This window comes from Cannabis sativa, chromosome 4 (genome assembly GCF_029168945.1).
Source record: "Cannabis sativa cultivar Pink pepper isolate KNU-18-1 chromosome 4, ASM2916894v1, whole genome shotgun sequence".
Taxonomy (NCBI): domain Eukaryota; kingdom Viridiplantae; phylum Streptophyta; class Magnoliopsida; order Rosales; family Cannabaceae; genus Cannabis; species Cannabis sativa.
Genome location: NC_083604.1, coordinates 11,554,770 through 11,569,976, shown reverse-complemented (window position 1 = coordinate 11,569,976; position 15,207 = coordinate 11,554,770). Strand labels below are relative to the sequence as shown.

The 15,207-nt window shown below is 32.1% G+C and overlaps 2 protein-coding genes across 3 annotated transcripts; one reads left to right on the top strand and one right to left on the bottom strand.

The window, feature by feature from the left end:
* Positions 1–3,390: 3,390 nt before the first annotated feature.
* On the top strand, positions 3,391–6,412 carry LOC115714537 (ACT domain-containing protein ACR4). Its single transcript, XM_030643270.2, has 7 exons — positions 3,391–3,954; positions 4,131–4,176; positions 4,271–4,385; positions 4,491–4,558; positions 4,884–5,486; positions 5,579–5,683; positions 5,790–6,412. Exons 1-7 carry the CDS (start codon positions 3,881–3,883, stop codon positions 6,135–6,137), a joined length of 1,359 nt encoding a protein of 452 aa, XP_030499130.1. The 5' UTR covers positions 3,391–3,880; the 3' UTR covers positions 6,138–6,412.
* A 5,252-nt stretch (positions 6,413–11,664) lies between these two features.
* LOC115714308 (photosynthetic NDH subunit of lumenal location 5, chloroplastic) lies at positions 11,665–14,654 on the bottom strand. Of its 2 annotated transcripts, none has more exons than XM_061113277.1 (7): positions 14,507–14,654; positions 14,093–14,314; positions 13,456–13,621; positions 13,262–13,350; positions 12,954–13,008; positions 12,349–12,434; positions 11,665–12,180 (listed from the first exon to the last, which is right to left on the bottom strand). In XM_061113277.1, exons 1-7 carry the CDS (start codon positions 14,528–14,530, stop codon positions 12,028–12,030), a joined length of 795 nt encoding a protein of 264 aa, XP_060969260.1. In that variant the 5' UTR covers positions 14,531–14,654; the 3' UTR covers positions 11,665–12,027. The 2 variants fall into 2 exon arrangements, with proteins under 2 accessions (XP_060969260.1, XP_030498820.1); XM_030642960.2 differs by having other exon boundaries at positions 13,456–13,606.
* Positions 14,655–15,207: the final 553 nt, after the last annotated feature.

The following is a 15,207-nucleotide window of genomic DNA, read 5'->3' as shown; positions in this document are numbered from 1 at the left end:
AAGCATCGAGACCACCAACCACCACCGAACCTCCTCATCTACCCAAAACTCAACCCAACAACCCTCAAATCTCACCTACCCAAATCTTTCTCTCTTCCTCCTTCTCAGCTTCTCTCAACCACCATCGCCACCGTCGCCACTTAACCCTCGCCCAATCAGAAGCTCATTGAACAACGCCACCATACCATGAACCAAAACCGAGACAGACCACCACGAACTGCCTCTACTAGGGATGTACATTTTCCCCACGGGAATGGGGCCCCGCAGAGATTTGCCCCTAATGGGGCGGGGATTCTCCGTCTAAATGGGGAACGGGACAGGGACGAGGATTACTTTTTATCCCCGAACGGGACCCGTTTAGTATTTTATCTTATATTTCTAGTAATATTTTATATTTTATAATTTATGTTTGTATTTTTTTAGTATATTAGTATCTTATGAATTTTAAGTTATGTTTTAGATCATAATTAGTTTATTGAATAATAATTAATGTATAATATTTTAATTTTTATGTATTTTAATATTTTTATATATTAAAAATTTTATTATAAACTTTATTTTTTATTAGGGATTCCCCACCTCCATTAGGGGATTCTCCGCCCCATCCCCGATGGAGAATAAGTGGGGATGGGGATTAAAATCCTTAACGGGGATAGGGATGGGGGAGCACTCCCCGCCAATTCTCCGCTCCGTGTGCATCTCTAGCCTCTACTATACTCATTGCTTCTCCCATTTTTTTTTTTAAAAAATGTAGATTTTTCATAGATTAATGTGCGAATTTGTATATGTTCTTGAAATTAATTGGTTTTTTGGAAATTTTTTGGAGATAAATTGAGTTTGTAGAGCTGTTTATGTGCTGTTAGCTTTTTCAGTATTATCGATGAATTTTCGATAAATTATCAATATAATATCGATTAAAAATTGAATGGATAGTTGATAGTTTTAACTTAACTGTTTTTTTATTTTAATTGTTTTAAATGTTTATTGATAACACATTTTATCTATGGTTTTTTGATGGTTTAGCTATTAATTAATTTTTTGAATGTCTTGAGTTTATCGATAATTTTACTTAAGTTTTGTTTTTTTTTTTAAGTTTTGAATCGATAAACTCAAACTTAAAAAATTATTAATTGAGTGAGTAAATATTATTTTGATCTGATTAAAGAAAAACTTGTTACAATTCTGTTTTAAATATCAATGTTTCGTATAATAAATTAAATATTTTTAATGGAAATTGCTCTTCTTTTTGATCACTTCTTCTTCTTTTTAAGTTCTTATCTCTTCTTTTCCAATCTCTATTTCTCTTTGAATTTAATGAGAAGAAAATATATTGTTAAAAAAAAAAAACACCTGAGCAAGATGCCAACACGGCACCACCTAGCTATATTGAGTATCTTTAATTTCAAATAAAATATATAAGATTTCACTACTCAATTGCACTAATATTGATAGTTCAAAAAAAAAAGAATTGCACTAATATTGCTTAGGATGTGATTTTTCATTTTTTGCTTTACTAGCCCAAAAAAATATAGAACAGTACTTATTCAAAAGAAAGAAGAAAAAAATAGAACAATTAAAATATTGTACTCCAACAAAGAGGGGTGTGAGAATGAAAAATATAAATAAAATAAATCTTTATTGAGACAATAGTTAAAAGAAAGCATAATCATAAAATACATATCAAATTATATATATGGATTATATAATAATAGCAATTAGGAAAAGTCCACTCTCTAAGTAGATCTATTTTAATTTTATAAACAACTTTTTCTGTAGCCTTTTCATCTAAGCACAGTAAAACAGCAGCATGTGATAAGAGAATATATATATAATATATCTAATGTATTATGAAGAAGAAGATGGTGAAGTTTAGTGATATTAACAGAGGTGCCACCCCAATCAAATCAAAATCAGATTTTGGCAGATGCCTTAGCAGAAAAATAGAGAGACAAAGGGATTCCTCCATGCCTGAAACCCTACTGCATTTGCCATTTGGAAGACTTGACTTTACTTTCTTTCTCTTTTTCTTCTCAAGATTTTTAAATCTTTAATTAACACAATAAAGCTCTGAGATATATATATATTTTTTTTCAGTTGGGGTAAGATGGAAAGAAAGACACTAAAGATGGAAAATGTTGTGATAAAAAAGGTAAATCTTTTTTCTCTTTTAGAAATGTCCAAAGGAAATCATTGTATTTTGATTAAATATTAACTCTTTTCACTCTAATTAGAGATATTAAAAAGGGATAATGACCAACAGCAACAAAAATCCTTATTCAGTCAAAAAATCAAAATTATTTTATGGGGTGATCTAAGTATATAAATTTTCAAAATCTATTTATATAATAGAATAAAATCCCTATTTAAAAGAAATATTAAAACTCATCATGTGATATTTCCTATTTTATCTCATACAATTTTTTATTTTATGTTGCCACTACATAACCTTACCTTAGCCTTACAAAAATAAAAAAAGAAAATTACAGGGTATGAAACGAAATCTATAAAGGTATAATACTACAAACTAGGGTTGTACATTAGTCCGCTTAGTCGGTTTATACTACATATTTTTTAACTCAATGTAAAGATTGGTTTGTAAAATTCTACATACAACCTACCCAATTAAAAAAAAAAAAAATCTTAACCCGACCGACAGTTTGGGCGGTTTGGTCGGGTTAACCCGCCCAAACCGAAATAAGAGGGTTTTTTTTAGTTTCAACTAAAATAAAAATTAACCACATAAATACACAATATATGTGAGAAAGAATTTTAGGATTTGAGACTTTTTTTTAACATATAATATATATAAAATAATAATTAAAAAAAAAAAAAAGTAAAAATCGGGTTGGGCGGTTTGGGTCAATTTTCAACCCGCCCAATTAACTGATTTGCCAGTTTAGAATTTTGTCAAGTTATGTCGGTTTGTATTTTTTATCGGTTTTATCAGTTTGGTTTGGGCGAGTTATTCGGATTGGGCGGTTTAAGAAAATTTTTGTACACCCCTACCACAAAGCTAGCCAAAATCCTACTACATTTCAAGTGATAAGGAAATAGAGGTCCTTAAAATAGAAGGGTTCCCTAAAAGCTAAGACAATAAAATCTTTTCAGATTTGTTCAATGTTTGAACAAACAAAAAGAACAAGTACCAAATCAAACGGGTTGGTTACCTTAACTTAAGGACTTCTAAGTATTAAGTTATTTATCCATGCTATTTATATACATATATATTGAATTAATGAGATTTTAATCAATTATTATCAAATTTAAAGTTAAATAAATAAAAAAATCGGATCTGAAGTACACAAAGATAGGAGACAAAATCTAATATTTATAAATTAGGAATAAAATAAAAAAGAATATAAGACTCAAACAATAAATGAAAAATACACTACGAAGGTTGAGCCGCCTTGGTTGTTTGTTACTAAAAAAAATAGAGAGATTTATTATGATATTTAAAATAAATAAAAACACAAACAAAACAAAACCCTAGTAGAGTAAAGAAAGAAAAAAAAACCACAAGTGTTCGGATGTGTGGAGGTGGGAGTGGGTCCCAAGTGAGGAGAGACAATGGGTTATATTGATAATAGTGTCCCCATGCGCATCCTCTCTCTCATTTTTCTCTCTGTTTGTGTTCCTATGTCCATCCAAGACTCTTTCTTTTAGTCCAGCTCAGAGCCAACACCACCCCAACCAACACACACCACAGCTCCTGCATAGCCACAAAGACTCTCTTTCTCTTCTCTACTACCAAAAAAAAGAGACAACTTTTTTATACAAATTTTGTTGGAAACACTCTTCACTCCATACCCTTTTCTCAATTCTCGACACATAGTTAGTCTTTGTTATCTGGGCTCTCTCGGAATCTTTCTTTCTTTTGAGAATGGATTGTTGGTCTTCTTCTCTCCCTCATGATGACGAGTTTGAGAAGCTTATGAGGAGAATTAATCCTCCTAGGTACCACTACTTCACTCTCAATTTCATCAATCTTGGTAGTTTGATAATGTGTATATGCATTTATTTTGCACAAATTATTGTCTTTTTGTTTCTCCTGTGATGAAACGGTGATTGTTGAGTGTTTTGATGAAAAGGGTTTGTGATTTTGTTTTTCTTGTTGAAATTTGGATTTGCAGGGTTACAGTTGATAATGATTCAAGCAGGGAAGCCACTCTGATTACGGTATATGATTTGATTGTTTTTATTAAATGCTTGTTAGTCTTTGATTTGTTAGTTTATTCATTATAGTGATCATTATTATTGGGACTTGTTGTAGGTTGACAGTGCAAATAGGCGTGGGAGTTTGCTTGAGGTGGTTCAGGTTTTAACTGATTTAAACCTCATTATAAGACGTGCTTACATTTCTTCTGATGGGGAATGGTTTATGGATGGTTAGTCTCTATTTTCAATGGATTTTTCATATTCAAGATCTCTCTCTTTTTTCTTTTTGTATCTCAGGTACTCATTTTCTTGAATTCCCACTATTTCTTTTGCAGTATTTCATGTCACTGATCAACGGGGGAGAAAACTATCTGAAGATGATGTGGCTGAGCGGATTCAACAGGTAGCTAGCCCTTCCAATTGTGCTGTTCTGTGAATCTGAATTTTGTTCAGTGTAATGTTGTGATTGGGAAATCAAATCTCATTATTAATGTGTTTATTCTTTAATGTGGTGTAATAGAGCCTTTGGTTGTTGGTTTGTGTTCAAACTATGCTAACAATTTAAGTTTTGTTAATTTCTTGTCTCAATGTTGGTCCATGCATGATAGATTGAACTAAAGTATTTCCACACTAAATTATTATGTTGGTGGCTTGTTTAGTTTAAATTTTGTGGAGTAAACCATACTAACAATCTAATGCAATTTTCTTTGCTTGATTGCATTTTGCAGTCTTTGGGTCCAAGGGGACGGAGTTTTCGGTCATTAAGAAGGTCAGTTGGTGTTCAAGCTGCTGGAGAAAACACTACAATTGAGTTAACTGGAAGAGACAGGCCAGGATTGCTTTCGGAGGTTTTTGCTGTTCTGGCAGACCTTAAATGTAATGTAGTCGCAGCAGAAGTGTGGACTCATAATTCAAGAATGGCATCGGTTGTTTTCATTACCGATGAGTCAACTGGATTACCCATTAACGATGCTGATCGTCTTGACAATATCAAACAGCTTCTCCTATATGTTCTAAAGGGGGACAGAGACAAGCGCAGTGCCAATACTGCTGTATCTGTGGGTTCTACACACAAGGAAAGGAGGCTGCATCAGATGATGTATGCTGATCGTGATTATGATGTTGATGATACAGATTGTGGCGGGACAACCAGTGACCGGAGAAAGGCTCTTGTAACTGTGGAGAATTGTGCTGATAAGGGATACACGGTTGTGAACTTGAGGTGTCCAGACCGTCCTAAGCTGCTTTTCGATACTGTATGTACCTTAACAGATATGCAATATGTGGTCTACCATGCCACTGTTAATTCTGAAGGACCAGAGGCTTGTCAGGTTGTCCTTCTCTCCATCAAGTTGTAGGCTTTAGTTTCATATTCTTAAGTTAAAGTTCATGTCACTTACCAGCTTTATCTTTGTGTTTATAGGAGTATTACATAAGGCACATGGATGGCTGTCCTATTAGTTCCGAAGCTGAGAGGCAGAGAGTGATCAATTGCTTGGAAGCTGCTGTTCGAAGGCGAACTTCTGAGGTATAAAAGCATCTATAAGTTTTAATTATTGGATTAAAAGCTGCTGCTGTGATTGTTTATACTAATAATTCCACCCCTTTTGTTGTTTTCTTATTTTTGTATTCAGGGCATAAGACTAGAGCTTTGTGGTGATGACAGGGCTGGCCTTCTTTCTGATGTGACTCGAATATTCAGAGAGAATGGCCTTTCAGTGACTAGAGCCGAGGTTACAACCCGGGGATCCCAAGCAGTAAATGTTTTTTATGTGACTGATGCATCTGGAAACCCAGTGAGAACCGAGACAATTGAGGCGGTTAGGAGCGAAATTGGCTTGACTATACTTCGCGTAAAAGAAGAAGAGTTGTTATCTAAATCCCCACCACAGGAGAGTGGGAGATTCTCCTTGGGTAATCTCTTTAGGTCCAGCTCTGAGAAGTTTCTTTACAACTTGGGTTTGATAAAGTCATACTCTTAAAAGGGTTGTGTACTTCAGAACCTCTCATCTCACTTGTGAATCATATCCTCACACACTCAGATCACACACCACTTCCTTTTCTCTAAGCCATTTCTGTAATTACTAGAATACCCTGGCCTCAGTTTATCCATGAAGTGTGGTCTGAACCAATGATAAAAATCTTCACAGTGAAATCACATTTCAAGCTGTACAGTTCCATAGTTTCACTTTCATGTATATGTGTTTTGTGAAACACACTACTGTAAATATGCAAGTAAAATGTTTTTTTTTGTTTTGTTTTGTTTTTCTCCTTTTTATAATTTGGCTTTATAGATCTAAGATCTCGACCATTCATTTGAAATATATAATCATGATGAAAGATCAAGATTGTATCATATCCTACAGGAGAATTATTCTATATTCTAAAGTTCTAGGAAAGTTGCCCTATATTCTTTAAGCAAGAACTACTTAGGCAGAAATTAATTTCAAGCTTAACCATGTTAATGAAAATGACATGAAAAACAAAAATCAGGATAATTGATTAATTTCAACCCTTTTCCTAATGTCATGTAACTATTTTTAGAAAGTATTTATTATCTTGGAATGGATGTTCAGAAACATTATAAAATTGTTTTAGTTGAATAAATAGCTTTTTGTGTCACACATTTAAATAAAAAACATTGTAATAAAGAAATAGGTGGGACCTTTTAAAGCCGCCGAGTTTGACTTGATTTTAGTAAATTATGAGTTTATTGTGGAACTAAAAAAGTGGAAGTGTGAGTAAGCAAAGGCATTCTTTCTTTCACGAACCAAATAAATACAATACAGTTGCAGGTGCCATTTAAAGGTGGTGGTGAAAAAGAAATTGGAAATTATTTTATATGCTGGTTTTTTAATTTTTTTTTTAAATTTACAGTTTAATTTTTTAAAGTGGTTGCAGCACTAGTTGCAATAAGGATTTTTATACAATTTTTTGTTGCAATTTAGATTGCATGGCTAGTTACAATAAAGATTTTTATGTAGAATTCCGTAAAAATGTTAAAAAAAAAAATCTGTTTTAAAGCGTAAAAATAAAAAAATCTCAAAAGAAAAATTAGTAAAAAGAGAGCAAAAACGTTTGGGTGTGGTATACCATCTAAATATAATGGGTCTGAGTAGGTAAGGTCACACCATATATATGTAATTATTTTTATATTATTATTAGAATAAAGTATAGTAGCAATTTTGCTGCATGTGTTACATGACTTGGTGTGTCCAATTATGCAAATCAAACACCATTCATTCATTCCCACTACTACCCACCACTCATCTCATCATGATGGAGAAAATACACAATCAACTACTTTTCTTAGCTTTCTATGCAGAAAAGAAAGTAAAAGAGTTATAATTATTTGGACATATACAATATCATTGAATTTGATTGTCGATTAAGGTGTTTAAGAAAGTAATATTTTTTAAACTCATTTCATATAATAATTTTCTTTTCATAATTATTATTTATAAAAATAATTTTTCAAAAACATTATATTTTGTCCATACTATAAGATATTTTGTTTAAAAATATTGTCCGTGCTTATGGTAAGAACACGTTTTATTTTCCAAATTAGTGATTCGTAAGACAAAATTGACACTCAGCAAGTGAATCACATACTATAAATTTATTTTAGAAGAGGCAAGCCCTCCAAGAAGGGTGTCCGTTTTCTTTGAATCTAACAGGATTCCTTCTGAATTTATAGTTCACTCGTAAATTATATAGTTTCTTCGGGTGGTGCATTGTATGTTGTTCAAAATAGATTATTCATAAAGTAAAATAAATGTGAGGATTTATAGACCAACTACTTTTGTTGTCGGAAGAATTTAAACAACACCAAAACTATGAGTATTCACTTAGAATATCAAGTACTTAAATAATGTAATATATAAAATATATATGAATAATGAATATGTATATAATAGAAAAGACACAAAAATCATAAGCTTAGGTTGATTTGCTTAGTCCACTTTTAAAAGAAATTTCTTGCTCTGTATTTTATTATTTAGATAAGCTCCCAATCTATTTGAGTGAGGGATGAGTTCACCTATTTATAGAATAGTAGGTGAAGGTTACAAAATGTTTAGTCATAATCACACTATTACAACTATAATTGGCCTATTAGTTATATTGATACACCAATTATAAAGTAAATATAACGCTTAACCATTGTTGATTGATGTGTTTATGCATTTTCATTGATATTACTGGTCTTAATACCACAAGGTCCTTTCTTTGATATTGCAGTCTCTCTTTAACAAAATCCTTCTGGAGTGAGAGAAATTTATCCCATTAACAACTATCATATTTAATACACTCATTTTATCAAAATTAGTAGATAATTTGTAAAAGAAAGTTCATCAAGAAAAGAAAGACATGGTAGTAGTTTTGCATGAGAATGTCCTAAATTGGAATTTTCCCCCTCCAATTTTTTTTTTATATAAAAAAGTACTCATTTGATTTATATTATTGAAGAAAAAGAAAAATGAGGAGGACAATGATTTTGTTTGTGATTAAAAATTGAGTGAAACTTTTTTAGAAAAAAAAAAAAGAAAAGAAAAGTGTGAGTGTGTGTGTGTGAGGAGGAGTGGTGGTTTGGTCCACAAGCAGAAGCAGAAGGGTCGTGTTGGGTCGCTTTCGGCAGCTGTGTGCGTCTGAAAACTGGTAAATTGCTAGGTTGGTCCGACAATCAGCCGCCAGTACATATGTGGGACCCACTTCGTTTATATGTGGTCTCTTTACTGTGTGCGAGTGGGACCCATCTCTTTTCATTTCTAATCCTAATCTCACGTGCTTAGAATCCTAACGAATCCACCTCGTAGCACGTGCCCTCGATATCCGTATACAAACAAACTTAATAATCATAATCACCATCATTAATCACTTTCATTATCAAATCATCCCTAAAATCTTCTAATTCTAAGCCATCTCACATTTCTACTTTTTTTTTTCTTTTAACATAAAAATCTCCATCATATTTGATGTCAAAGACCATCTCTAAAAAAATATAATTGCTATATTTAACCTAAATTATTAAAATTAATTTAGAAGGCCAACGAAATCTTAAGTATAAAAATTCTATTAAATATATAAGAAAATATAAAAAGTTATCAATTACTTTAAAAGTGGAAAAAAATAAATAAAAAAAGTGACATTTATTGTTATGTAAATAGTGAAAGAAATTTCATCCGTGCGTGTAGAGCCCTGCAAGTAGTGTTATAAGTTCGTGCATATTATGCTAGCCTGGTCCATATTTATTCATGCTTTTTTTTAAAAGAAAAGGTCGTCTCGTGCGTGACACAGAAAAATATAGGTCATTCTGTGTTGTGTTAACATTTTCAAAAGGTAGGCTCAGCACAATCCGTAAGCCCAATAATTTCGTGTGGTGCTTTGGATTTGTGTCGTGTTTTGTGTTGGCTCGTATTTCTTAAACAGACCAAGTCATTTTCATATTCTGATTTAAATTTGTGCTTTACTTTTTTATATTTTTTCTACAATTATTAAAATTATATGTATATTTTAAAGCTTTATTTATATTTATAAAATTTTTACTAATATTTTACTGATAATTATGTAAAAAAATTATTGATAGTATTAGAATTGGATATTTACCTATGAATACTCAATTTTTTATATCACACCTTATAAATAAATTAATATATAATTTTAATTTTTCATGTTATAATAGTTTTAATTATACAATTATAATATTAAGTATTATGTTTAAATTTTATTATTATTTTAATTTATTTATAATTGATGAATTCATTTATTATTATTATTATTATTATTATTATTATTATTAAATTATAAAGTATTCTAATATGTCGTGTGTCGTGCTTTTTAAGCTAGTCTATTTGTGCTTACGTATCGTGTCTTTCATACTTTTCGCGTTGTGTTGTGCTAATTTGTAACATCATGTCATATCATGCCCAAACCTGTAGTTTTTCGTACTTAATCGTGCTGGTTTTGTGCTATGTCAAAAAGCTCGGTCCGTATTTACAGCACTACTCGTAGGTACCCACTCCTGATAAGGTGGGATTACCTACCTAAATGAGGAATGAGACGAGACCGGAATAACATTCTATCCTCTAATGTTAAACAGGACAAGAATGGGAATAGCACCTCCCACTCGACAGGGACTCATTTATTTTTTTTTATATATTTAACAAAATTATTTTAAATTATCATACATTACCTTTAGTCTTTATGTGTTTTGTAATTTATTATTAGTAAATTTTTAAATATTTTCATTTTATTTAAATTACATTATTTATTTTAAATTATTAACATATATAATATTTTAAATTTTATGCAGTTTTTCTTTTTTATTCATGATTTCATTTTGTTAAAAAAAAATAAATGAATCCCCCTAAAAATTACCCACTCCAGCAGGGATTCTCCGCTCTGCCTCAAATGGGGAAGATGAAAAGATGCAGGTGGGGATGGGTATCGAAATAGTTAATGAAGATGGGAATGGGAGGAGCATTCCTTGCCTATTACCCGTCCAATTTTTATCTCTATATGTAAATTTGGCTCATGCTAGACTTTGTGTCAAATTTAACACAATTTGTAGCATGTGTTAAATTTAACTTACATTATACACGACTATTAAAATTTAATTTTATATACATAGGCTACATTATACATATACTTTGTGTCACAGAGGGAAGCTTCTGTCATAAGTTGTTGACATCAACAAAAGGGTTTTCAGAAGTGAGTAATTTTATAAATAAAACCATACGAATTTAAAAAGTTCTAAAAAAGTAAACTATATAAAATCTTGAGAAATGTTAAAAGACACCAATGGTGTTTAACATCTTCTTATCATATTTGTTAATATCGCTATTAGTCCAACGAGCATTGCTACTGAGCACCAATAGTACTTAGCACCTCTAGAGATGTCACCTTGCAATTGACTAACAATACTCCCTAAAAATTATTACATTAAACTATATCGGACCTGATACTTAATTGGACCAATAACGATAATGACACATAAAAGGATGCTAGATACCACTGATGCCTTTTAGCATTTCTTTTAGTTTAACTATATATCGAGTCTCATATAATTTGGTATAATAACTTTTAAGAGGTATCGCTAACCTCGTAAGGCAACATGTTTAGATGGTACTAAGTTTCACGATTCCCAATAGTAATGTTCTAAAATTTCCCTAATAAAATAAAATAAACTAAATAAAAAGCACCATATAAATGTTGCTTAAGGAGAAAAATGGACAGTTTGTGTAAATTTCCCAATTGTACCCTAATAGAGGAAATTAAACTCTATACCCTTTTTATATTGTCCTCTTTTATTTTTACCTTCTTTTTTAAAGTCTATCATTTTTATCTCTTTTTTTAAACATTGTACAAATTTTGCCCCTGTCACTTCAAGATACTCTCCATGTGACTCTCTTATGTCAGGGTATTTTAGGTACAATACATATAAAAAGAGGTATATTTCAATTAAATATAAAAGTAAAGGTAAATTTGATTAATTGATTAATAAAAGTGGTATTTTTCAACATACCCCGTAGAAGTATCGAAGTATAGTTATTCATTGGATAGGCAAACTAGAGAGCCCAAATGAGTTTAACTGAAGCAAAAGGCCCAATAAGTATAGCTGGAGCCTGAAGGCCTGGTTCATGTGACTTTCAAACACTATGACCCATTACAAATCAAAAGCAATAAGGTATATAGACTATAGTGTAGAGTCCAATGATGACAATGAAAGCAATACCCGATCAAAGTGAAAAATTTAGGCTTCTTCTCAATAGCATAACTCAAACAAAAAGACCCCCCAAAAGGGTATATATTAAAACTAGTTCTAAGCTCCCAAGGGGAGCAGACATTTGACTAGAACTGATGGGACGATGAAAATCAAGCGATTGGAAGCTCACCACAGTCACTCACAGTGACCTTCTTTCTAGGACGATCTCCGCGGTCGGTCTCTTGTGACTCAATTAGTCTAACTATGTCCATTCCTTCCACAACTTGCCCAAATACCACATGCCTCTGATCCAGCCATGGTGTCTGCCATCCGCCACATATAAACAATTGAACATTAAGCAAAAAACAATCTAGTTCCTGCGAATGTTAATGTCTTTCTTCTATGAAAATTTTGCGATTTAACGTAGGGTGTCATATTGTACAGAGTTGTCCACTTGTTAGTATCTTATTTCTTGTTAAATTTTATAATACCTTCACTGTGCATATGAAGAACTGACTTCCATTGGTATTGGGCCCTGCATTTGCCATGCTAACAACTCCTGGACCAACATGAGTCACTGCAAAAAGGAAAAAAAATGGAAGGGTTTTATGTCAGCCATACATATCCAAATCAATGGATATCTCAGTAAATATTTGTGGGAGCACTAATAGCATTTTTGATGTTTTTGGAGACCAGACTTCCATCCATTTTCTTTTTTCAAATAGACTATATTAAAAAAAAAGAATAGCCTGACTATTTTTTTTTAAAATCAAGGGCTATTGCCCTCTCAACTTCATGACTGGCCCTGTTACTGTGTGGCAATAGCAAACACAATACGCCACTAATCATTCTCTATCATTTCCAAAACCCTAATTTTATCAGCAGCAGAGTAATGTGTGATACATAATACATACGAAAATGAACTGATGGTAAATTTAGCAAAATCAACAATTGATAGCAGCTGGATTGACACTAATCATTCTATATCCCTTCCTATTTTAGCAAGATAATATGACAGACAGGTAATTATTCAGAAAATCATTATCAACATGCTGCAACACAGGCATGAACAATTAAGAGGCGGGATGAAACTTACACTTAAAGTTCTCATCTTTAAAAGTGCGGCCATAAATACTTTTACCTCCAGTTCCCTGAAATAGGCCAGCTTCAAAAATTAATACACCTCAATACACAACATTTGGAATTAAGGGTGCATGATTCGAAAAGTACACATACATACATTATCATTCATATAGACATATACATGTGTTCATACGCAATCAGCTAATTATATACACACATGCATGATGCATCCATTGAAGATTCTCACAAGAAGTCATTCAATACTGCAGTGGAGAAAGTATAAGATGAAATATGAGCCAACAAAATTTAGAGATCACTCACATTCCCTTTGTCAAAGTCCCCTCCTTGAATCATGAAATCCTTAATGACACGGTGGAATGCAGAGTTTTTGTACCCAAAGCCTTTCTCGCCTAATCAAGATAGATAATCGAGATTAAACCAGCACATTAAATAAACAGCCAGTCAACATGAAAAAAGAGAAAAGCAATAAATAAGATACCCAAATAAAGCCTCACCTGTGCAAAGGGCACGGAAGTTCTCAACCGTCTGGGGTACATCATCACCAAATAATCCAATGACAATTCTTCCAACAAGCTTTCCAACTGGATTCCCAATGCTTATGTCAAAATATACTTTGTGGGTAACTTTTGATTGTAAAGGGGCTGCCTGAAAAATTGTCCCCTCAAAAAGAACAACATATGTGAATAAACAGTTTACTATAAAGTAGTTCTATGAGGGTAATTTGCTAAAATAACTATATGCAAGTTTGGAATCAGCAAAATAACCTCATTGATTTTACACTAAGCTACCCTACTACCTGCTCAGTGTAGGGTCCTTGAATGGGTTGTTCAGTGTATTTTTAGTTTTGCTTAAACGGATATTTTGCAAATAAATTGTTTTGAAAAGTTAGTTTGCTAATAAATTGTTCAATTAAGTATAAAAGACTCGTTCTATGATGTGAGCTTATCAAAGTAGTCATTTTCCCAAATAATCCAAAAATTTGACAATGGCAACAGAATAAGTGCTAAAGTAATCGAAGAACTATTACAACATTACTGCAATAACTGAAATCCCAGCTCAAAATTCTGATAATTTTGGTTATTGGCTCTATGAATCAAGCTCAATACAGAAGAGTGGCGATAAGGAACTGACCTCAGCACTAGCTCGAATTGAGCTACGAAGACCAAATTTCCCCCGAGAATGGAGGTGAGATGATGAGGATTTGAGAGATAAAAGACGAGAGGAGTCAGACGACGTCGTTAAACTCGAGGATGAAGAAACCCTGCTGGGAAGCTTGATTGAACTGCATGTTGGGCTCACTATTCCAATCTGTGAAACGCATTTCGAGCCCGGAAACGAGGCGACAACATTCGACTGCGCCAACACAACGGAAATGAAATGAAAATGAGGAACAAATGAAAGAGAAAATTGTAACTAAAATGCTGAACAAAACAAAACAAAAAGAGAGTTTTTTTCCCCTATTTCCGATGGAGCTTTTTCGTTGACAAACACAGATATATATATGTATAGATACAGAGAGAGAGGGAGAGAGTAAAGGCGTATTACCAGAGGTGAAAAGGTAGAAGCCATTGACGATGAAGATGGAGTCTGCTCTACCGCACACGAATGCTTCGTTCTTTCGCAGTGTGTACTTTTAGTTTTAGCGTTGGGTTAGGTGAAGGCTAGGGTAATTTAGTCATTTACTAGGCGATTAATTCGAAAAACGTACTTAAATATGGAAATATGACAAACTAAAGCCGCTTCGGTAATAATTTTATTTTTTAATATTTTAATTACCAAAATAAAAATAAAATTTGTGTTTTTAAAATTTTATTTTAAAAAAATAAAAATTGAAAATGTGTTCTATAATTTTTATTTTTATTTTTTGCTTTTATTTAAGTCGAATTCGGTTTAGATCTCGGATCGGAGCTGTGTTCTAAATCTAGGATTGGGGTCAGGAATGAAAAGTAAAAACAATTTTATAGAACATATTTTTGATTTTTTTCTTACTTTTCTAATTTTAAAAATAAAAAAACTGATTAAGAAGTGTTACCAAATGCACCCTAAGTTAATTACTATTTGATATCTGTCCCCAATTACAATTTAATTTTAGAAAAAATTACAGCAAAAATTTATTAAAAATTAATGGAAATTTTTTTATTTTTGCTGTTTAATTTTTTTTTATTTTCAAAAGTTATCAGTAAAAATAATAAATTATTTTATTGTTTATTTAGAGTTATATTATAGTTCACGAGGTTAGTTTTTGT

What these genes read in the sequence shown, in the direction of transcription:
- LOC115714537 (XM_030643270.2), top strand. Translation starts at nt 3,881, where the DNA reads ATGGATTGTTGGTCTTCTTCTCTCCCTCATGATGACGAGTTTGAGAAG. An exon ending in AGGAGAATTAATCCTCCTAG is followed by an intron (nt 3,955 to 4,130) that starts GTACCACTACTT and finishes TTGGATTTGCAG; the next exon opens with GGTTACAGTTGATAATGATT. An exon ending in TGGGGAATGGTTTATGGATG is followed by an intron (nt 4,386 to 4,490) that starts GTTAGTCTCTAT and finishes TTTCTTTTGCAG; the next exon opens with TATTTCATGTCACTGATCAA.
- LOC115714308 (XM_061113277.1), bottom strand. Translation starts at nt 14,530, where the DNA reads ATGGCTTCTACCTTTTCACCTCTG. An exon ending in GGGACTTTGACAAAGGGAAT is followed by an intron (nt 13,009 to 13,261) that starts GTGAGTGATCTC and finishes GGCCTATTTCAG; the next exon opens with GGAACTGGAGGTAAAAGTAT. An exon ending in TCTTCATATGCACAGTGAAG is followed by an intron (nt 12,181 to 12,348) that starts GTATTATAAAAT and finishes GGCGGATGGCAG; the next exon opens with ACACCATGGCTGGATCAGAG.